A 19,810-nucleotide genomic window follows, 5' to 3' on the forward strand; every position below is an offset into this window, starting at 1 on the left:
CTGCCCTGAACCAAAAGTTTCGGGCGTCTTCTCCGGGAGTTCCGAGGCGCCGAGCGGCCGCTGACGATACAAGGGACTCTGACAAGGGAGCTCATCTGCCTGTGCACGACGCCGACGACGACACGACATGGCCCACGCTGATCACACCAGAGACCCATGGCAAGCACCTCTCCTCGCTGCGGTCCACGGCATGGCTGACTCGATCTATCTTCGCTCTATCTAGCCCTTGGGTTATCCTCTCCGACTTTGGTAGCGCCTTTGCGATGGGTGCGGTCGGTGGTACCATCTGGCACGGTATCAAGGGTGCTAGGAACTCCCCACGAGTGCGTATACATTAGTTTGTCGTGGGCTATTGGCTCTAACTCTGCCACGTAGGGAGATCGGCTAGTCGGTGCCCTCTCTGTCATCAAGGCTCGGGCACCAGTCACAGGTGGCAACTTCGGTGTCTGGGGTGGTATGTTTTCGACATTCGACTGTGCCGTTAAGGGCTACAGACAAAAGGAGGACATGTGGAATGGTATCATCTCTGGTTTCCTCACGGGTGGATGCCTGGCTGCACGAAGTGAGTTCGCCTCTCTCACCCCTCTCTTCCCCAACCCCCGACGAACCTGTACAAGACTTTTCCACCTCCAAGGTACTTTTGTACCCAGTTACTGACCCAATCGATCGAACAGGTGGGCCTAGGGGCGCACTCACATCTGCTGTGGCATGCGGTATCTTGCTTAGTGTGTTCGAGGGTGTCGGCGTGCTCATGTCAAGGATATTCAACGAGGGTACTCGTCCACAACTACCACCAAGTGAGTACGCTTCCGCATTATCTCTCCTACAATACCCATCCCCTCCATCTTCCACCTTCAACTCTCTACGTCATGCCTTCAAGCACCCACGCGCTTCCATTTTCTGTCATTCCCACCCCTACACCTGATATGACGAAGATGCTGACCTCTCCTTTACAGTGCCGGAAAACATGCAGCCATCACACTAGAGCACTAGTTATAGCTCGCTCTCCGCCGTCGACACACTCCTGGACTTTAGATGTACCTCCCACGTTACGCTGTCTATACTCCTATAATCTCTTGCGTCGTTGCTCTGTATTGCTTGATATCCCCCACTCGTACATATCAAGGCCTAATATCACCAAAACATTCGGAAAGCTATCTGGCACTCGGAACGCAGAACTTGACTGTATCTCTGGCGGCGCAGCATGCTCGGTAGGCAATATACTCGTCTGGAGCATCTCCTTCCACTCGGTCTCTTTAAGACAGAACCAGCGGCGAGCGCGGGGTGTAGGTAGCGATTGCGCAGTGTGTCCACGGGTGCTTTGAAGTTAGTGTCCGATAGCCTGTGTTGTCGTCGGACTGCACATGGTTCATGTCAAGAACATTCATACAAATACAAATACGCCGTAGAAAGTACAATGTCGCGTACCTCCAAGCAAATCATGCGTGCATGCTTCATCGCATACGTGTATGTGTGATAAAACCCACGATAATACTCCATCAAAACCTCCTGCCACCCCTGCTCCCTCCGCCTACAGGTGCTTTGCGTTTCTTGAATAGACTACCACCGGTTGACGGCGGGGGTGCAGCAGGCTCGATGGGTTCCGACTTGACATCCTCAGTCTTGACCTCAACGGGAGGCTCCTCGGGAAGCGGCTCATGCGCCAGCGTGTCCGTCAAACTTTCCCCTACCACCTTGACACCATCCTCCTCCGTCTTGGCCTCCTGCTCATCCGTGCTCTCAGCGGTGCCTGTAATTGACGACGCACCAGGCTTGTTCCACCCCCTAGCAGACCACCTTGGCTTCTCGCTCCCACCCAATGCCGGCCCCGCGCCTGAGATAATCGCGCCCGGACTCCCCGACTGCTCCTGCTCCTCCTGTTTCTTCGGCTTCAACTTGATGGGCAGCGCCCCGGGGTCATACAAGTCGCCCAACCCCACGTTCGCCGTCTTCCGTCTCAACTTCCAACCCCTCCCGTCCTCCTCGTCCACCGGTCCTTCTGCCGGTCTCTTCTCTCCTGCTCTCGCGCTGACCTCCCCAGGCTTATGTTCCCCTTCCGCTTGCCTACCACCCTCCTGCTCCTGCTCGTCACCCTTTTGCGGTGGCGGAATGACATCGACGACTTCCCATTCGCCTGCGATGCCCTGCGTACGACGTTGCTCCGCCTCCGCTTTCGCGCGCTCGAGGTCAGGGTCGACATACCCCAGCGACTCAGCGGTCGAGTAGTTTGCGTATGGGTTCGAAGGTTTGGGCGCCGCGACTTTCGGGCCTGCAGCTGCGCTGGATGAGGGCCCAGGGGAGGAGCTGCTCCCCGGCTTTGTAAGACCAGATGCGACGTCCTGCGCGTACGCTGCGCCTGCCGCCTAGAGAAAGGTGTGTCAGCGAACGTAGGGGGAAGGGCTTGCAGGGCGGGACGTGCCTTCTCTATCCGCGCCATCTCCCGCTTCTCCTCCTCGAGGTCCGCTTTGCGCTTTTCTCCTGCCTTGTACAGCCCGCGGACGAACCGCTCGACGTTGCCCTTGTGCCGCAGGCCCGTCTCGTGTTGTTTCCGGGACGGCGCATCGTCGGCGATGTAGATGTTGCAGTATTTGCAGAAGTACTTCTTGTGTGCGACCCAGAATTCAGACATTGTAGACAGAGACGTTCAAGGAGATGGTTGCCAGAGACGCAGAGCTTGTGGGAGCAGGAGCGGAGGTCGTAGTTCGGAGGATGGCGGTTGCGGGCGAAAGACTCACTGTCAGTCACGGCGTTGCCTGCAGCACTGTGCCGCAGGAACGCGTGACGTCACAAAAGACACGCCCAATATTCCTGCCTCGCAGCGATGAAGTGGTGTAGATTGTGTGTACGGGCTACATGTAAAGAATACATAGATCCGATAGAGTCCCAACGAAACCGACAGACGCAGCAGAGAACAGCCATGACTGGAAAATATCATCCCTTCTTCCGAAACTTGAGTAAACCCTCGCCATGACCCTTCGCAGCCGCTTTCGGTGGCGCAAACTTGGGTCCCCTCTTCTTTGCGTCAGAAGAGGAACCACTATGGCTAGGAGGTTTAAGCGACGCTGTCTGGGCTTCCTTTATGGCCTGCTTGCTGAGGCAGAAATCGATGTGTTCGTTCAAGCCTTGATTGTCCGTCTCCAGCAGCTTGCCGCAAATCGGACATTCAAGCAACGGTGCAGATGCATCGGAAGAGGTTCCTCGCTCGTCGTTTGTTGAGCTGGATATGCGCTTTTTGCGAGGCGACGTAGGACCAGATGCCGATGAAGAAGGCTTCGCCGTGCAGGCACGTTGCGATGCACTCGAGGAGGGAGGTCGTGCTGCCGCGCCTATATTCGATGCCGGCTTCATGTCGTTAACACCACTTTGCTCTTCCATGTCTGCCAGGTGTTCTGCATCGGCGTCGGCTTCGTCCGTGTAACCTGGCATTGAGGTCGCGAAGCCATCCTGCGAGAGCTGGGGTAGGTCATCCTCCCCTGCGGATACCTCTTCTGTCCGACGCTTCTTGGCAGGGGAGCCATCGGCGGGTCCGGAGTTGAAGAACTGATGAATCAGGTTAGCACAAACTTTGGGCAAGTTGAAGCTGCACACACGCACTCTCTTAATCCCGCTTGCCTTGGATTCGGCTTCGGCTTTCAAGTCTTTGAGCTTTGTGACGCGAAGACCAATAAGCCGCAGCGTCAGCGGTAGTTCGGGCTTCAGCAATTCCTTGCCAAGCTACGCGACAGCCTCAATACTTTTCAGCATCAGACGCTGCAAATGCCTACCGCGAAGAGGTCTTGTTGCCTCGTCGAAACCCACTTGTCCAGGGACTTGGCACGGGTGAACACTATGCGGGATAAGCATGGGAACAGCTGACGCAGCGACGACGCGCACCCTTGTAAGTATCGAGCTTATACTTCAGCGTGATGGTCTTTCCCGTCCATCCGCCTGCGGTCATGTCGCCGGACAATTCGGCTGCTACCTCCTCCAACTTGGCGTGGATCTTCACTGTATCCGAGATAGGATTGAACGTCCTACATAGAATGCGTCATGATGCCAAGTGCCCAGAGGTGAGAAAAGTTCTACCTTTCAGCACCTATGCTCTTCCGCTCTTCTCGCTGCCAAGGTTCGATGACGTTTGACGCGATCCCGAGGTACGCTTGCAGGAGGAACATCAACCCGAACTCTTTGTCCATCAGGGACAGGACAGCTCGTTGAGCAAAGATATCGCCACAAGTCTGCGCATCGAGTGTGAGTGATTGTAAACCACGATTAGGGGGAAGACCGACCTTGATACCAATCGAATCAAGAAGTCGCTCGTGAACACGGCCTACTCCAGGTACCTTACGGATGGAGAGGTCGTGCATGAAGGCCTTGATCGCTTCAGGTTCGAAGTCCAGCTTGAACTGTCCGTTCGGCTTGTTCTAATGAGACGTGTTAGTCAATGTGGTCATGCGTGGGCAAGAAGCAATTGTACTTTGTCTGAGCAGATCTGTGCTGTGTTTGTCACTTGTAATCTAAGCTCGAACGATGAGTCTCACCTTGGCCAACATCTGCGCACACGGATCGTAAATGACGTGAGATCACATTGCTTTGATAGTCTACACGAACCTTGTTCGGAGCTATGCCGGCACTGACGGTTAGCTTTGTTTCCTGATGTACGATCTCCCTCATCTGGGAGACACATTCCTCTGGCGTGAGGGAATGTTCTTCGCAGTAGGACGTGATACTGTTCCATGCGTGAGCGAAACAGTCGGGAGATCTGGAGGTAGAGTACTGACTTCAGATACCCTTCATCACAGCCAGCAGCAGCCATGTTAGGATCGTATCGCCGGAAGATGGCCATGACCTTCTCTGACATCTCGCCATACCGGTGGAAGTGACTGGAGATTACAATGAGCTCCGGACACAGCTTCCTAGCAATAAATGCTACATGATAATGAGATAGGGAAGAGGCAAGGGTGCCAAGCAACGCACTTGGCATGCCAGAACGAACTCCGAACTTGCGAGCTTCATACGACGCAGTGCTCAATACGCCGTGACCGACCTACTGGAGAGGTTAGTGTGAGCAATACACAGCATAGATTAGCGACATACACCGAAAGGTTTGGAAGCTAAGTCCGGGTTGTCCAGGAGCTCGACGCTCGCAAAGAATGCGTCCATGTCCACATGTACGATGACCTGGGAAAGGTCTCGGTGCGCTTCTAGCTGTGTAATCTGGAGTGATGTTCGGCAAGCTGAGTAAAAATTTAATGGCCTGCGTATTCACCAGCTTGTCCACGCCCTGCTCAACCTTTGCTGACCGGCCGATGAGGAAAGACTCTAGGAGGAGCTAGACACTGGAGACATACCAAGGTCAACGCCTTTCACTACCTCGTCTCTATGCTTGAGGATCTTCTCTATTCTCTCCGTCAAGTCCTTATCCTTCCGCTTCTCATTCTACGCAGTCGACATGAGGGATATGCGACTCACGGCGTTGGTATACCACGCACCTCGTAAAACTTAGACCCTTTCGATGCCTCTGCTATGATCTTATTAATCTCCGTCTGGTCCTTCGCAAGTCTGTATTGTTGTCATAAGATATCTCAGATAGCATATGTAGTACGTGGTGACCGCTTGCCCTGCTTTGGTGGTCGAAGGACCGGCTAGTCGCCGAACTAGACTGTCGGTATCCGGCGTCGAGGATGGAGGGCGGGAGTCCTTCAATGGCATTAGCTTTGAGCAGTGCACGTAAAAATTCAGTGTTATGACATGAGACCCAGAAGGAGCGGGTTGGTTAAGGAGAGCGAGATAGTGGTCCGGAACAGGGAGCTTCGGGTCCGCTGCGCGTCGCTATCGCGCGATCACGTGATCTTCGGCGCGCCCTTCCTGCCCGCACTGGCAGTCAGCGCGAAACCTGCAGTCTACTAGTACTAGTGCTGGCAATGGAGCGGACTCAAAGACGAAGCAATGAATAATCCAAGAACTCTACTGTTATTAATGTCAACGCCACTGGTCTACTAAAGGCATGCTAGGGGAATAGTATCAAAAAAACGAACGTCCAAGTGTATGACCCTACTCTCCCTACTCCCCGTATTGAGGTGGAGGGTCCAACCTTTCCTCCCGAATGCCATGCACCACCCTCCTCAAGTTCTCCACTTCCGCCCTCAGTCCCACCAGGTCCGTCATGGCGAGCGAAACATGTCCCGACCTTCCGCTGCCTGAACCCATCTGCGACACCGTCTCAGGGTCACTATCCGGCAGCAACGATGCGGACACATCTGTGATCCCAGATGTGGAGAGCGGGTACCGCTGTTCCATCTCTGCCGTGCGCTGACGACTCTTGGAGGGGACGATGACGGGAGGTGAGGAGCGTCTGTGTGGGGTATGCGAAGGAGAGATTGAGTATGTCGCGGCAACGGTGCTGACCATGTCGACGTGGTGCGTCGGGTCGTTGCTCCCCTCATACGTAGTATCGTATGGGTACGGCTGTGGACGCTCCAAGATGTCCACCTTGTAGGGATAGTTCCCGGAGCGCTGCTGTCGTCTCCTCCACCAGAAGAACACGGCACCCGTCACCAGGATAAGGAATACCCCCCCCTCCAACTGTGCCCCCGACGATTTCACCGATGGTACTGTGTCCGCTGCGCCCATTGCTCCCATTGTCATTGTTTCCAGAACCATCTCCTCCCCCAGAAGATCCAGGAGTCCCTGAAGGCAAATCTCCCACAATAATAGTGGTATTTGGGACGCTGCGAACCACATCAGCACAAGGAGAGGCGCCGCGTAAAAACCAGAGCCGGCTCACGTCAAGGCTAAGTGAGAGAATATGGCACCGAGGGCAGAGCTAGGAGGGTTCGGCTTTCAGTCACTGCACGTCATGCGTAGAGGAGCGACGTACCCGGCACCTCCGCCATGGTTTACAGCCTCTCCCGTGACGTCGTTATAAGCATCTGGCAGTGCGTCCGGTATCGTGCCCGTCTTGTTGGAGGCCGCCCGTTCCCAGGCGCGCTGTATCAGTTGATCGCGGACGCCCTCGTCTGTGACAGTGGCAGCCGTGAACAATGTCCACGCTGATACCAGATGCGTTCGATGAGTGAGTGCCGCAACTATAGCCCTGGACAAACAGAGCTTACCAATGCTTGCTGTGTTGGCCGGAGCAGCGTTGTCGAAGTAGACACCAAGCGGCGAAGCCGCTAGAGGGACGCTGTAAGACCGCCGTCCGCGAGTAGGGACATGCGGAGTCCATACCTGACTGGAGTAATGTATTGTAGTACTGAGTTTGTTTAGAAAGAGTCTAGGTAGGATGAATTCGTCAGATTACGGAGCATTCCCTAACTGGATGACGCACATCTTGAGGCACCAGGTTCGTACCAAGTAGGACATCGGCATAGATATTGTATAGAAGTGCCGACGACGATTCTTGGCCATATTGACCGAGCAAATGTTGCTGATCGCTGGACTGTGCGAGGATAAGCCAGCGACTTGCAAGAGCTTTTGCTTGACTCTGCAGCATGTGTTCAAAGATGCGCTGAAGAGACGGGTGGGCTAACGCACATCGTAGTGCAGAGTATCAGAGTCGCGTTGCATCGCACGGCTGATTTCCGCCATTGCCTGCACGCCAATGATGCCCTTGATAGCGAGATTCGTCATATTGGGGTTCGAGAGCCCGTCCGCCGAAAGCCTGCAGAATGGTGGTAAGGGGTACACAAGATATTCACTTAATGGATGATACTCACTGATTCATCGGAGTCAGGGTAGTATTGACTAAATAATCCGCCCAGCGTTTCGCAGTGTCGTACTGTGGGAGTACGTGAAGAAGATGCAGTCGGGCCATAAGACGGGATACATACATGCCGACTGAGTAGGGATCCATCGCCAGACGTCCGTGCATGCGCGTACATCATGATAAGCATGTTACCGGACTCTGCCCATCCAAGTCAACGACTGGAAACTACAAGCTGAGACACTACTCACGTTCAATACCCTGCTGTGCCACCGGACTAGTGCCCGTGGCATTAGGGTAGCCCGGACCTACAATCATACATCCTGTTAACAATGCTGGTCGATAGTGCAGATGTGCATGGCTGGCCTAGGTCCTGTGAGGCGAACGACTGTCCGGATTGTGTGTCTTGGTATTCCAGCAGTGGCGCCAGCAACGCTCCCCCGAGCGACGCGTTGAAGTACAAGTAGGCGGGAAATGCGGCAAATATATGTTCTACCGGACTGATTCGCCTGAACAGAGCAATCAGAACCAAGCGACATATGCACAACAGGAACCACACGCACTGGCTGTATCCGATGTCCTTCATGAATACCTTCACGTCTGTGGCAGATCTCGCGCCGATGGCGGAACCTCCAGGAACTGTGATCTCTAGTGCACCCATGACTTGACGAGCTACCAGCGAGACGAGGTTGACGTATTGTGGCGAGATTTTTGCAGCGTCGGCTGTAATCCGCTCGTCAAACGCAATGGCCCTGTCGTGCGCAGCAGGATAATCAGTGACAAATGCGTCTATCTGAAGACTTCATGGTTAGGTGGGGATGCGCGACATCCGTTAATCAATGCGTACCAATGCATGGATGTCGGAGTGCCGCGTTGACCAGTATGGACGGCGAAAATCAGTTGCACCGGAGGTTGTCTTGAACTGTACGACGGGATCCCGTACATAACCAATTGCCCAGGTCACCGGGGAGGAGGTGGACTGGATGGACCCAAAATCAACGGCTATGGCGAATACGTACCACGGGCTTCCCGTGACGCGTGAGTCAAAGTCGCACCTGCTTCCACTGAATGCACTCACTTGCCCATAGGGCCAAAGGTGGACGACTGAACGCCAGTCATCTCGCCAAAATTCGCAAATTGATGTCTGCATGTGCTGTCCGTGTCAATTTGCGATGTGATATTGGCACTCTTGCAAGGAGATTGCGTCATCACGATATTCAGGACACCCAAGACAACCAGGACGTACAAGTGCCATAGCATAGTAGCCTCTTCCGTCCTCTGCTTGTTGTGTATATTCCGAATATTGCTGGAGAGTTTCCGGTTGGGTTTCGTGGTAGAAGGTCTGAGCGGTAGAATTGCTCTGCCAGCTCACTGGATCGCCATGTAGACCCGCATTGCCATCAGGTCGGATACCCGTGACTAGCTCTGGTAAGGACATCATTGAGCGATGGACAATAATCATCGTGTCAGTGCCACATACCAGAACTGATATCAGAGTACATCTGTACGTCATGGGCAGCACCGTCAAGAGATTGGGCTTCAACTGAGACATATGAGAATGGAATGGACTGGTTTACCCAGTCCGAAGGCTACGACCCCGGATGTCAGGGCCGCATACATCTACGTATTCACAAAGGATGACTCACTTCTATTGGAGACAAGTAGGTTACAGTCATGTTCATCGGACCTGCTAGCATAGTGAAGATAGTCCTCGTCGGGGTAATTTTTATGTCAGTGACATTCGCAGTGCTGTTCCATATTCCGTCGCCGCCCATCCACGAATACGTGACCCCGTCTATCCTGATTCGGCCTGCCCAGCCGACGATAGGCTGTACCCACGACTTAGCTTTATATTAGTACAAAGGAACATGAAAACGCACCCCCCTCCAGAAAAGAGGCCACGATTCGGGTAGAGGACGCGTCCCGGCAGCGCTATTGTACCATATGCTGAAGTAGGGCGAACGGACTGCGAGAGGTATGCTGGCGGGGTAAAAGGCTTGTTGGGCATAGGCGACGGTGAACAGAAGAAAGATTTTCAGAATTTTCAGAAGGACATGGAATAAGGATGTTGAGACCATGGAATGAGGGGAGAGGCGTCCGAAAGGCGTAACACGCGAGTGGGAGGGGGAGGCGAAAACTAGAGGAATCGCAGTGAGTTCGTGAGTATCACAGGCAGAGAATCTCTTCCATACCTTACTCGTTACGTTCCGATTATGCAACTGACAGCGCTCAAGGCCCAAGGGCCAAGAGATTCGGAGACGCTGCGCCCGCGTCTCGAGAAAGTATCCTCCGGCGAGATGACTACCTCCGCGTCAAGCTTGGGACCCCCGGGTCCGAGCGGAGAGGAGTCCATCGGGCTGCACAGCTAGCAGTACTTCTACCTACGCCACAACACAGGCATCTGGTCCTCAGCCAGCCTGCGGCCGACAGCGTACGTCAAGACACCTATCATGCACCGCGCCGTCATGTTTGTCTGTTCGACGCGCGGTCTGTTTCACATTGTCAGACCCATGATTGGAGTCGCGAGGAAGGAAGACGGACTGTGACAGAGATGCTCGAGCGACACGCTCGTTATGAGCGCGGTGTAAATGGGTAGGTAGAGCTACCAAGACGAGGACAATGTCAAGACATATCTGCTGACGATGACAGTGACATGACAGCCTTCGGATGGTGGCCGCGGCCCGCTGTCACCGGACACCGCCACTAGCATGAGACTTAACCAGCGTCTACGTACGTGTCCAACCGAATCTGCTTTGCCTCAGGCTAGGACTGATACTGGTTTCTTCGATACGTTGCCCACCGTACACCTCAGAGACGAAGAAAACAGAGCAAGTGGGCGTGAGCGTAAAACATTGACTTGATACCTATCAAATACTACATAGCGTGCAAGCGATCTACGCTGACCCATACTACGCATAAACAAGTGTTACATAAGGTAATGGGTATCATAATCTACCATCTACTTGAGGTGTCCGTACAACCGTGATAGAAGCCAGGAGAGAGTCCCAGAGAGTACTGTCGGGAACGAACTTCGCCGCCTTCGACCGACTGCCGGGACCATACATCGGCTGCGTGACAGACGTGACGGTCGGTCCCTGCTCGAGGACGGTCATAGGAGTGTAGACAGTCGAGACGAAGAGCTTGAGGAAGCCCGCGCCCTTATCCGCGCCGTCCGCCAGCGCGAACGACAGCGCCTCCGACTCGGTCGAGCCCGAGCCGATCACCATATGGGAGTGTCGGCGGAGAGGGGGACCGGAGGCAGCAGGATCTGGGTGGTAGACCATGGATATGCTGTAACCACCCGCGTCCATGTACGCGAGGCACGGCCAGAGGTCGACGTCCGAGTCATTGTGTAGGACGACGGCGTAGATCGCGTTGGCGGCCTTCTCGTCCACGATCTGCGCGCGCCCTTTCACAAGCAGGTTACCGCTGGTCCGCGTCCAAGAGGAAGGATCGAGACGGAAGAGCTCCATGCTCACCTTTCCCGCGAACGGTCGCGACGGATGTTTGCGGTACAGATGCATGTTGAAGCGAGCTGCCGCCTCGATCGCTTTGACGTCGTTGCGCGTCTCCGCGCTCGGAATGCGGAGAGTGCGCTGACAGTTCGCAGAGATGAGGGCATCTTTACGCTCCACGACAAGCTCCTTGCCCTTGACCTTCACCGAGAGGTCCGCGCTCTTGGCACTCTTCGCGCGCAGGATACCCACGCCGTTCTTATCCGCCAGGCCAACGGAATTGGATGGAATCTTGTTCACTAGGCGGTTGCGGCGGAAGAAGGAGAAGATGGAGTACTTGACGTCGACGCGGAAGGGGGTCTGGTTGTTCCAACGCGTCACCCTCGCCCAACCTTCGCGCACCGTCTGCTTTCCGGGAGACTTCGGCTTCGCAAGACACCACGTGGCGAACACGAGCGTGGCCACATAGTTGCCAGTAGAGCCGTTCAGGGAGCCACGACGGTTGTGGGGGTGGATGGCGAACTCTGTGCCTACTGTGATGCCCTGCATTTCGCCAGCATACACCTGCACGTGCTCTTGGTCATGCGCGGAGACGGATATGTAGCGCGTGTCGGGGACGAAGGGCACGCCATCGAAGAGAATTCGATCGACGTTCATACCCGCACATGCGGCGTACTGGTGATCGCCCATATAAGGTGACAGCTCAGCTGGAAGGTCCGCGTAGGTGAGCTTGTGAAGTGGCCGGGCATCTTTGAGCGCCAGTAGCGCACGAGTGAAGTTGCCTCCGTCCTTCCGCTCGGTTGCGGCCCAGCCGGAGCTGCACGCAGCAAGGACGACATGAGAGTCAGAAGACACCCCGGTGAAGCCTCGGCTAGCCACGGGCTCAGCCTTGTGCGCGGATGCCGTACTCCAAAGTCCTGCCAGCAGGTCTTCGGGGGTAGCCTTGCGCGTAGGGGTGAAGCGGGTGAAGCGGCGCTCCTTGGGGTCGTCGTTGGAAGTGGGAGGGAGACAGAAGCAAGTGTCAAGGATGAGAGTAATGTTATCGCCTTTGACTCGGGCAAGGTCCTGGAGCATGGCGTGGAGGGAGCGATCGGATATACCGGCGTTCGTCCGCCCCTTCGGGAGCTTCGTGTCGTAGTCATACGTGCACAGGACGGAAACGTCGCCACGGGCACGGTCGAACCAGCCAGGCGGAGCGCGGATGCTGCTTCCATGTCCGGCGAAGTAGATAATCATAGCGTCGCCAGGTTCAATCATAGGGTTGTTGAGAAGATGGCTCATGAAGCGTTCCTCAATATTCCGCTTCGTCGCCTGGGCGTCGAGGAGAGTGCAGATGTGATCACGGGGGACCTGAAAGTCGCTGGTGAGCCACCGCTCGATGCTCCGAGCATCGTCGACGGCGGCATCGAGGTTCCAGATGTTCCCGGCCTGGTACTTGTCGATGCCGACGAGGAGTGCAAAGACTTGGCCGGCCATGAACTGAAAGTTCTGGTCAGGGTCAACGTCGCACAACAACTCGAGAGCGTGCTTACTGGATTTGCAGGCTGTAAGGTCTTGAGACCTTGTATGGTTGTTATTCGGTCGAGGCGATTCAGCGAGTTGCTGTTCGGAACTTTGCATCGTGCTCGTGTTATATATGAGGCATGGCGATGCGACGCAGCCAGTCCTCGTGCGTTACGGTGTGTTAGGTGCCGCCCTATGATTTGCAGGCGTAGTCCGCACGCACTGGAGCGGAAGCATGATCTCTTGCCGAACATCGGGTAAAGCAGCTTTTGTCGACGGATCTTCGACAGTCTAGAAGTCAGAGTAACCCGATGCAAAGCAGTCACTCATGGGATACTTAGACTTGCGAGGCTACCGCGCACGCGGAAGATCCAAGCATGTCATGATGGAGATTGTCGACGATGCGGTGAAGAACAGCTGAGGTCACACAAGGTTCCGGGCTTCGCATGGTCAGCGGGGAGAACCTGCCAGTGATGTATTGCATGTGTGTGCCATTGAAGTGAGCATGCAACCTACGACCACCGTGAGTGAGATAGCTAAGCCTACATTGAAAAGAGTGCACACCTATGCAAGCCAGGCTCTTTATCAGTTTGAATTCCCGTTAGCAGAGGAGCTGGTATCGTTTATGAGGCGAGTCCGTGGAGAGCCTCGGTTTGCGGAAGCAAATATCGCACCAAGTCAGCTCATGCTGGCCGTAGAAGGTCTGAACGCATTCAGCAATCATCTGAGGATACAGTAGACGGCGTCTTTGGCGGTAAATCGACGATACTGAGGTCCATCCACGACATTGAGCAAGTATTGACGGTGGTCCGGGTGAGAGGCGGTGGGGCCAGTGGCGGTGTGGGGTTCAGACTCCGCCATTCCCACGGGGAAGTGCGCCTGGCGGGCCTGGCCAACCTTGAAGCCGCTCCAGTGACACGACCAGTACTGAACTTCGTGAGCTATCCTAGCCGGCGTCGAGCGCATACCACGTCCAAGAGCTCGACTAGACACGACATCCGACCGTTGTGTAAGTGGTAGGAGTTCTGGGATCCAGAAGTCCAAGAGCCTCAAGGTTCCCTGCTATATACGGAGGCGCTGTAGGGCGAAACTCAAGGTAGACTGAACGGCTTTGAGCACCATTGAGCGTTATTCGCTGACAGGGGCATTCTGTAGGCCCATATTGGCGAGATTCGAGCCATATTTGCCTAGTGATTCGGCCTAAGTGCGGCCACCATTCGCTACTATGAACTTCGTGTGTCAGCAATGCAAGCAGCCTCTACAAGTGAGTTAACAGTTCTATTCTCTTTAGATGGCCTTTCAGTAACGTCTTACCTGCAGCTAGACGCGTCGTTAGTTGACCTCACACCTTCCGCTTACGATATTGTTGCCTCCTCGTTGCCACCACCCTCGCCGTCCCATGGACGCCTAACATCGGGCGCGGAGAAACTGGCCCAGCTACCTTCACCTACATCAGCGAAATCAGCATGGCGTAACTCCGTACAGGGAATGCCGTCCTCCTCGTCCTCGGGGTCGGTTTCTTCACCCACGCAGCGAAAGCAGCCACAACGTGGGCCAGTGCATCCCAATGAGTCATTTGTGCTACTGCAAGACAGCGTCATCAGGACGATCCCGTCCAACCTCCCTGCAACACCACACGCCAAGAAGCCCTCGCTGTCCAAGGCTCGTAGCATCGCCGCAGCCACGCCACCCGCCGCACCGCCAGAGGAGCCTTCTCAACCCAACCCTTCGCCCCTCTCGCACCACCTCCGCTCCTCATTACGCCTCTTCAACCTCCTTTCAAGTAGGACAGACTTGGATCATCCACTCTGCGCCGAGTGCACGCACATCCTCCTCGGCACGCTGCAGCGCCAGCTCGAAGAGACAAAGAGGGAGCGGGATGGCTATATTGCGTTTGAGAAGGAGGTGCGGAAGGAGAAAGAGCGTGACGGATCAGGGCCAGCCAACAAGGCCGAGGCCGAGGCCAAGATCGAACGGCTGAAGGATGAAGAACGGGTTGCCATTGACCAGCTGAAGGCCGCAGAGCGCGAGCGCCAGCAGCTGGAAGAGGAACTGAAGAGCCTCGAACGGGAGGAGAAGACCCTTGAGGAAGAAGAGGCAGAGTGCGTCCAGGGTTCATGACCGCGCACCGCCTATCATTAACATTAACCCACTCACTCAGGTTCTGGCGGCAGCACAACGCTCACTTGCTCAAGTCCGCGGAGCAGGCGTCGCAGTTGGCCGCGCTGCGAGCTGCGTACGCGGCAGACTCGGCGGTACTCGAGAAGCTCGAACGAACAAACGTCTACAACGACGCCTTTTGCATCGGGCATGACGGTGTCTTTGGGACAATCAATGGCCTTCGTCTCGGGCGAGTTCCTGGGGTTCCTGTGAGTGGATCCACTTCCACGCAAAACTTCTGTCTGAATCCGCATAGGTCGAGTGGGCCGAGATCAATGCGGCATGGGGCCAAACGCTGCTCCTGCTGTATACCATTGCCCACAAGCTCGATTTCACGTTCGAGAAGTGAGTTGTGTTCGGCGGCGCCCCGATGTCATCGTGAACTAACGAACAACTCCCACAGTTACCGACTCGTGCCTATGGGCTCCTTTTCTCGGATAGAGAAGACGACCGGTGACAAGGCGACGTACGAGCTCTACGGCTCAGGTGATCTACACTTCGGGCGTCTCCTCCACAACCGTCGTTTTGACTTCGCGATGGTGGCCTTTCTCGACTGCTTGAAGCAACTCATGGACTACGTCAAGTCCCAGGACCCGCAAGTTGACTTCCCGCATCAGTAAGTGCCCCATACCCCGAGCCCTGGGAACGCGCTGACAATATGAGCTTACTCAGGATCGTGAAGGACAAGATCGGGGAGGCGTCGGTGAAGCAGCAGTTCAATCAGGAAGAAGCATGGACACGCGCACTGCGGCACGTTCTGCTGGCTCTGAAGATCCTGCTGAAGTGGGCGACGAACGGCAGCAACGGTTGACGTGTGTGGGCGGCCGCGGGTCTACTCACAATGGGGATCATCGTGGTTACGTGGAGGCCACTGCGGCCTCAATGCCGCTATCAGTCGTGTACATTTTGCTCTGTAATATCCCGACCGCTCGTGCAGATAGTCATTGGGAATCTCTGTGTTCTGTCTGGCTCGGTGATACAAGCGCCGCGGCGCGATCGACTTCGACCAGGAACGCGTGCACGCCTCATGTTTACGTTTCTCAGTTCTCGGCGTCATGTCGGGGAGCGCACTTCGTCTTGTTAGCCACACCTGCCGTCCCTCCACCGTCGCAACTCGTACCGGGCTGCTATGCATAGACACTGGGGGTCTTCGATGGTAGATTCGGGCCAGGGACTATATTCCGGAACCGGGCCGGTTCAGTTTTCCGCCAGGACGCCCATGCGGGATTGCGAAGACTTACACCATAGCTGAGTAAGGCGGGCGACCTTACGGGGCTGTTGGTTTGTCATCTTCTTCTTTCTGTTATACGCTATATCGAGTCTGTTCTCAGCCAGGAGTCCGCACCGAACCCGTTATCTGGATCTTTTCATTCTTTGCTCTGACTCTCATCTCCCAACCCTATCCCAATGGGCCTGCTTTTCCTCGGCACGCCCCTCGCCTGGGATGAGGCCAAACAGTACGCCGATCACGTCAGGACGCACGGAATCACGCAGTTTTTGCACATCTGGGATCGCCTCAAGGACAGATGCGGGGATGAGTTGTTGTGGGGTGACGAGGTACATCCGCTCCTTGTGTGTTATCCGCGCGGCCGCTAATGAATTACACGCGTCTCTCCTTCACCCTCCCCGCGGGTTCTTGATCCCATATGATGCTTGATTGCCCACGTATGTCCGCGCAAAGGTCGAGTACATGGTCGCGTTATTCGATAATCAGGAGCGGAACGTCAAGCTATCCCTTCGTCAAACGGAGATCCTCGCAAAGCTCCAGTCTATCGTGAGTGACATCGCGTCCGAGTGTGGCCAAGCGTAGGTCATCCTAGTCCTCTACACTCCGAGCAACGCTATATATCTTCATTTCCGCGCAGAGACACCGTACCGACCTTCCACCCGGAGTATGGACGGTTCATGCTGGAGTCCACGCCTGGATCACCATATACGGGGGATATCCGCGACCTACTCTCGGTCGAGTCGAACATGCGCTACAGGTGAGTTGCTTCTCCGTGTTTCTCGAGATATGTTCGTCCAAGAACTCGTCATGAAGAGATGCTATCGTTGTGCTGCTCGTCGCGGGTGCTAGACCCTCAGAAGCTGAGCCCATCCCGCACACCTTTGATAGTGGGTCTCATTGCCAGAGCTCGAAAAATCGCCATTCTGGATGAGAAATTGAGACGTTCAGGTCGTAGAGATTTTCGTGGAGAGGGTTCCGTCCTCGAAGCGCCCATTTTTTATGACGTCGATGCGTCCCGCGCACCCATATTCTACTCGTAGCCTCCACCGCGAGGCATATGAGCCGCAGGGCCGTGCCCTTGCGGCTTGCGCGCATGGGCGGGCTTAACAACTTCGACGCCTATGACGAGTTGACAAAAAGTGCACATCGATTGTCAGATCAGCTTTACTCCGTACATATACTGACGCGCGCTCCGGACTTGCAGGCGTTGTCTCGCGCGCAAACACCTCAAACCCAACGAAGTTCCGTTCACGATGACATCATTCCCTCGACTCGGTACACCGGGCGTCTTCACGGAACCGTATTTCGATCCCGCGGACGCGATCTCAAGCCACAGTTTATTCCTCCCGGAAGAGATAACCAACCCCCATGCACGTTTCCCGTCGGTGATATCCTTTCCTGTGGCCAGTCTCACGCTCAACCTTGTTCTCCTGTAGCACCCTCACCGCGAACATCAGGCGAAGACGAGGCTCAAAAGTCGCCATCAATCTGCCGTTGTTCATTGACGAGCGGACGCCGAGGCCCTTCATTGATCCCACCATCCCATGGCAACGCAATATATACCCAGAAGATTCAGGTGCGTGTGATCTACAATATCGATGTTGCGGCATGTTCTGAACACATCACAGAGGCGAAGCGTGGCGCAGCGCTCATCGACCATATCTACATGGACGCGATGGGCTTCGGAATGGGATGTAGCTGTCTTCAGCTGACGTTCCAGGCATGCAACATCACAGAAGCGCGGCGATTATACGACGCCCTGGTGCCGGTCGCACCTCTCATGCTTGCGCTGACTGCTGCGAGTCCTCTTTGGAGAGGCTACCTCGCCGATGTTGACTGCAGATGGGACGTTGTGTCTGCAAGCGTAGATGACCGAACAGAAGAGGAGCGTGGCTTGAAGGTACCATCCCGTCGTCCCTGACTACTGCGGCGTACATCGCTGACCTGTCGTTCAGCCACTCAAGGAGAGCAGGTTCAGGATCCCGAAGTCGCGTTACGCCAGCGTCAGCTTGTATATCTCTGAGTATTGGATGAACCGGCCCGAGTACAATGACATAGAGGCGCCGCATGATGCTGATATTTTCGAACGTCTGCGTCATCACGGTACGTTCTCACGAGCAATATGAGGGGCGTTGCTAACGTTCATCTTACCAGGTGTCGACGACTTGTTGTCGAGACATATTGCCCATTTGTTCATCCGGGACCCGCTTGTGGTGTTCTCCGAGACCATTTCCCAAGACGACCAGAACAGCAACGACCACTTTGAGGTATATGCTCTCACATCTGCGTGGTCTTGCAGTAACTGACGTAGTGCAGAATATTCAATCAACCAACTGGCAAACTCTTCGGTTCAAACCACCTCCGGCGAACTCTCCAATTGGTTGGCGTGTAGAGTTCCGCCCCATGGAAGTGCAGCTCACCGATTTTGAGAACGCTGCGTTCGCCGTCTTCACCGTCCTTCTCTCGCGCGCCATCTTGAACTTCAACCTTAACCTCTACATCCCGATCTCGAAGGTCGGTCCCACGGATAGCGTGCCTCGCGGCGGCGACGCTGACGTTGTTTCCAGGTGGACGAGAACATGGCCCGCGCACAACGGAGAGATGCGGTCCGGTCACAGAAGTTCTACTTCCGGAAGGACGTGTTCCCCTCTGCGTCCTCGCAACCATCGCGCGCGTCATCTATTCCGAGCTCGCCTTGCAGTGAGCATGGCCCTCAGATCCCTGTCAACGGTGTCAATGGGAAGGAGAAGAAGCTGCGCAACTGCTTCCCGCTTCCACCGATGCCTGACGACGCGTTCATCCCACGAAGCATTGAGGATGAATATGAGGAAATGTCGCTGGAGGAGATCATGAATGGCAAGGTGCGCCTGCTTGCTTCCGCGCTTCTGATAAGCAGCTTGAGAGGGCGTGGCTGATGGTTTGATTTTCAAGAGCGCGACGTTCCCAGGCCTGCTCAACCTTGTCTACATGTACCTGGAAACGCTTGACTTGGACGAAGAGTCTGGTCGGAGAATTGAAGAGTACCTGGACCTGGTTCGTCGGAGGACAAACGGTATGTCGGACGTCACTCCCGGACAGATCTGTCAGGATAGCTCATGGTGTTAATTGCAGGTTCCCTGCGGACTGCCGCGAGCTGGATGCGGGAGTTCGTGCGATCCCACCCGGCGTACAAGTTCGATTCGGTCGTCTCGGCTGAGATCAACTACGACCTCATGGTCGCCATGGATGAGATGTGAGTGTCGTGTACTGGTGTCTGTCTACTACCTGCCCTCGGCTGACCAACGGTTCCGGCGCGGTGTCTGACAGAGAGCGAGGCCTCCGCAAGGCACCTGACTTCCTCCCCGCAAATGCGCGCCCGAGAGACTAGAGTATCGGATACGAGTGAAATCGATTTGCAAGCACAGAGGACTAAGCAGCCATTTACGTCTGTATCGTTATGTTGTATCTGTGGGTTTCCGGGCTGAATGAGGCGGCCCCGTATGGCCGCTATAGAGGTGCAATCGTTCTAAGCTCTCATCGCTGTCGTGTTAGCGTCGCATGTCGTGAAAGGTTGTATGCCTTCACGTCTGTCTATTATATATCGTGGATTGCGTTCTTAAACATCGGCTCACCTCAAGCGAGGGTCTGGAACGCTTCTGTTGAATTCATTGGCCGCTGTATAGGCATAGCATTACTCCGACCCTCCCGGAGGATACCTCGACGCTGGGTTTTGGGACGTCAATGTACATATCCGAGAGGGTCGACCCTGAAGTTGCGATTGTTATATGGGCGGGGTCGGAG

At 55.3% G+C, this 19,810-nt stretch overlaps 8 protein-coding genes across 8 annotated transcripts; 3 read left to right on the forward strand and 5 right to left on the reverse strand.

Moving 5' to 3' along the window:
• Positions 1-66: 66 nt before the first annotated feature.
• Positions 67-1,213, forward strand: L226DRAFT_534896 (mitochondrial import inner membrane translocase subunit). The gene is made up of 5 exons (XM_067680773.1): positions 67-159; positions 224-323; positions 376-562; positions 675-797; positions 957-1,213. Exons 1-5 carry the CDS (start codon positions 128-130, stop codon positions 983-985), a joined length of 471 nt encoding a protein of 156 aa, XP_067535905.1. The 5' UTR covers positions 67-127; the 3' UTR covers positions 986-1,213.
• A 234-nt stretch (positions 1,214-1,447) lies between these two features.
• Positions 1,448-2,798, reverse strand: L226DRAFT_60976 (uncharacterized protein). Its single transcript, XM_067686084.1, has 2 exons — positions 2,420-2,798; positions 1,448-2,363 (listed from the first exon to the last, which is right to left on the reverse strand). Exons 1-2 carry the CDS (start codon positions 2,627-2,629, stop codon positions 1,500-1,502), a joined length of 1,074 nt encoding a protein of 357 aa, XP_067535906.1. The 5' UTR covers positions 2,630-2,798; the 3' UTR covers positions 1,448-1,499.
• A 9-nt stretch (positions 2,799-2,807) lies between these two features.
• On the reverse strand, positions 2,808-5,767 carry L226DRAFT_552878 (DNA/RNA polymerase). The gene is made up of 14 exons (XM_067682894.1): positions 5,600-5,767; positions 5,472-5,541; positions 5,331-5,418; positions 5,249-5,277; positions 5,077-5,196; positions 4,957-5,026; positions 4,761-4,908; positions 4,591-4,708; positions 4,269-4,403; positions 4,066-4,217; positions 3,874-4,013; positions 3,765-3,826; positions 3,595-3,714; positions 2,808-3,540 (listed from the first exon to the last, which is right to left on the reverse strand). Exons 1-14 carry the CDS (start codon positions 5,689-5,691, stop codon positions 2,932-2,934), a joined length of 1,953 nt encoding a protein of 650 aa, XP_067535907.1. The 5' UTR covers positions 5,692-5,767; the 3' UTR covers positions 2,808-2,931.
• Positions 5,768-5,906: 139 nt separating this feature from the next.
• On the reverse strand, positions 5,907-7,016 carry L226DRAFT_61122 (uncharacterized protein). Its single transcript, XM_067686252.1, has one exon. The coding sequence runs from the start codon at positions 6,721-6,723 to the stop codon at positions 6,043-6,045; it is 681 nt and encodes a 226-aa protein (XP_067535908.1). The 5' UTR covers positions 6,724-7,016; the 3' UTR covers positions 5,907-6,042.
• Positions 6,596-9,856, reverse strand: L226DRAFT_61096 (DUF1793-domain-containing protein). The gene is made up of 17 exons (XM_067686219.1): positions 9,565-9,856; positions 9,331-9,513; positions 9,165-9,273; positions 8,931-9,109; positions 8,763-8,872; positions 8,532-8,709; positions 8,248-8,477; positions 8,051-8,193; positions 7,936-7,992; positions 7,812-7,885; positions 7,698-7,759; positions 7,516-7,642; positions 7,310-7,465; positions 7,210-7,255; positions 7,095-7,154; positions 6,767-7,031; positions 6,596-6,710 (listed from the first exon to the last, which is right to left on the reverse strand). The coding sequence occupies exons 1-16, from the start codon at positions 9,760-9,762 to the stop codon at positions 6,823-6,825; spliced, it is 2,121 nt and encodes a 706-aa protein (XP_067535909.1). The 5' UTR covers positions 9,763-9,856; the 3' UTR covers positions 6,596-6,710; positions 6,767-6,822.
• An 896-nt stretch (positions 9,857-10,752) lies between these two features.
• Positions 10,753-13,159, reverse strand: L226DRAFT_61153 (uncharacterized protein). Its single transcript, XM_067686293.1, has 3 exons — positions 12,672-13,159; positions 11,164-12,618; positions 10,753-11,093 (listed from the first exon to the last, which is right to left on the reverse strand). Exons 1-3 carry the CDS (start codon positions 12,894-12,896, stop codon positions 10,905-10,907), a joined length of 1,869 nt encoding a protein of 622 aa, XP_067535910.1. The 5' UTR covers positions 12,897-13,159; the 3' UTR covers positions 10,753-10,904.
• A 404-nt stretch (positions 13,160-13,563) lies between these two features.
• On the forward strand, positions 13,564-15,768 carry L226DRAFT_486434 (APG6-domain-containing protein). The gene is made up of 7 exons (XM_067677158.1): positions 13,564-13,738; positions 13,798-13,906; positions 13,963-14,744; positions 14,804-15,011; positions 15,059-15,147; positions 15,206-15,418; positions 15,475-15,768. The coding sequence occupies exons 2-7, from the start codon at positions 13,868-13,870 to the stop codon at positions 15,611-15,613; spliced, it is 1,470 nt and encodes a 489-aa protein (XP_067535911.1). The 5' UTR covers positions 13,564-13,738; positions 13,798-13,867; the 3' UTR covers positions 15,614-15,768.
• Positions 15,769-16,120: 352 nt separating this feature from the next.
• L226DRAFT_534904 (glutamate-cysteine ligase catalytic subunit) lies at positions 16,121-19,616 on the forward strand. The gene is made up of 13 exons (XM_067680774.1): positions 16,121-16,359; positions 16,484-16,608; positions 16,668-16,787; positions 17,235-17,411; positions 17,467-17,606; positions 17,659-17,930; positions 17,986-18,133; positions 18,185-18,297; positions 18,347-18,544; positions 18,598-18,891; positions 18,962-19,082; positions 19,142-19,262; positions 19,337-19,616. The coding sequence occupies exons 1-13, from the start codon at positions 16,210-16,212 to the stop codon at positions 19,395-19,397; spliced, it is 2,040 nt and encodes a 679-aa protein (XP_067535912.1). The 5' UTR covers positions 16,121-16,209; the 3' UTR covers positions 19,398-19,616.
• Positions 19,617-19,810: the final 194 nt, after the last annotated feature.

This window comes from Lentinus tigrinus (assembly GCF_003813185.1).
Source record: "Lentinus tigrinus ALCF2SS1-7 unplaced genomic scaffold L226scaffold_11, whole genome shotgun sequence".
NCBI lineage: Eukaryota > Fungi > Basidiomycota > Agaricomycetes > Polyporales > Polyporaceae > Lentinus > Lentinus tigrinus.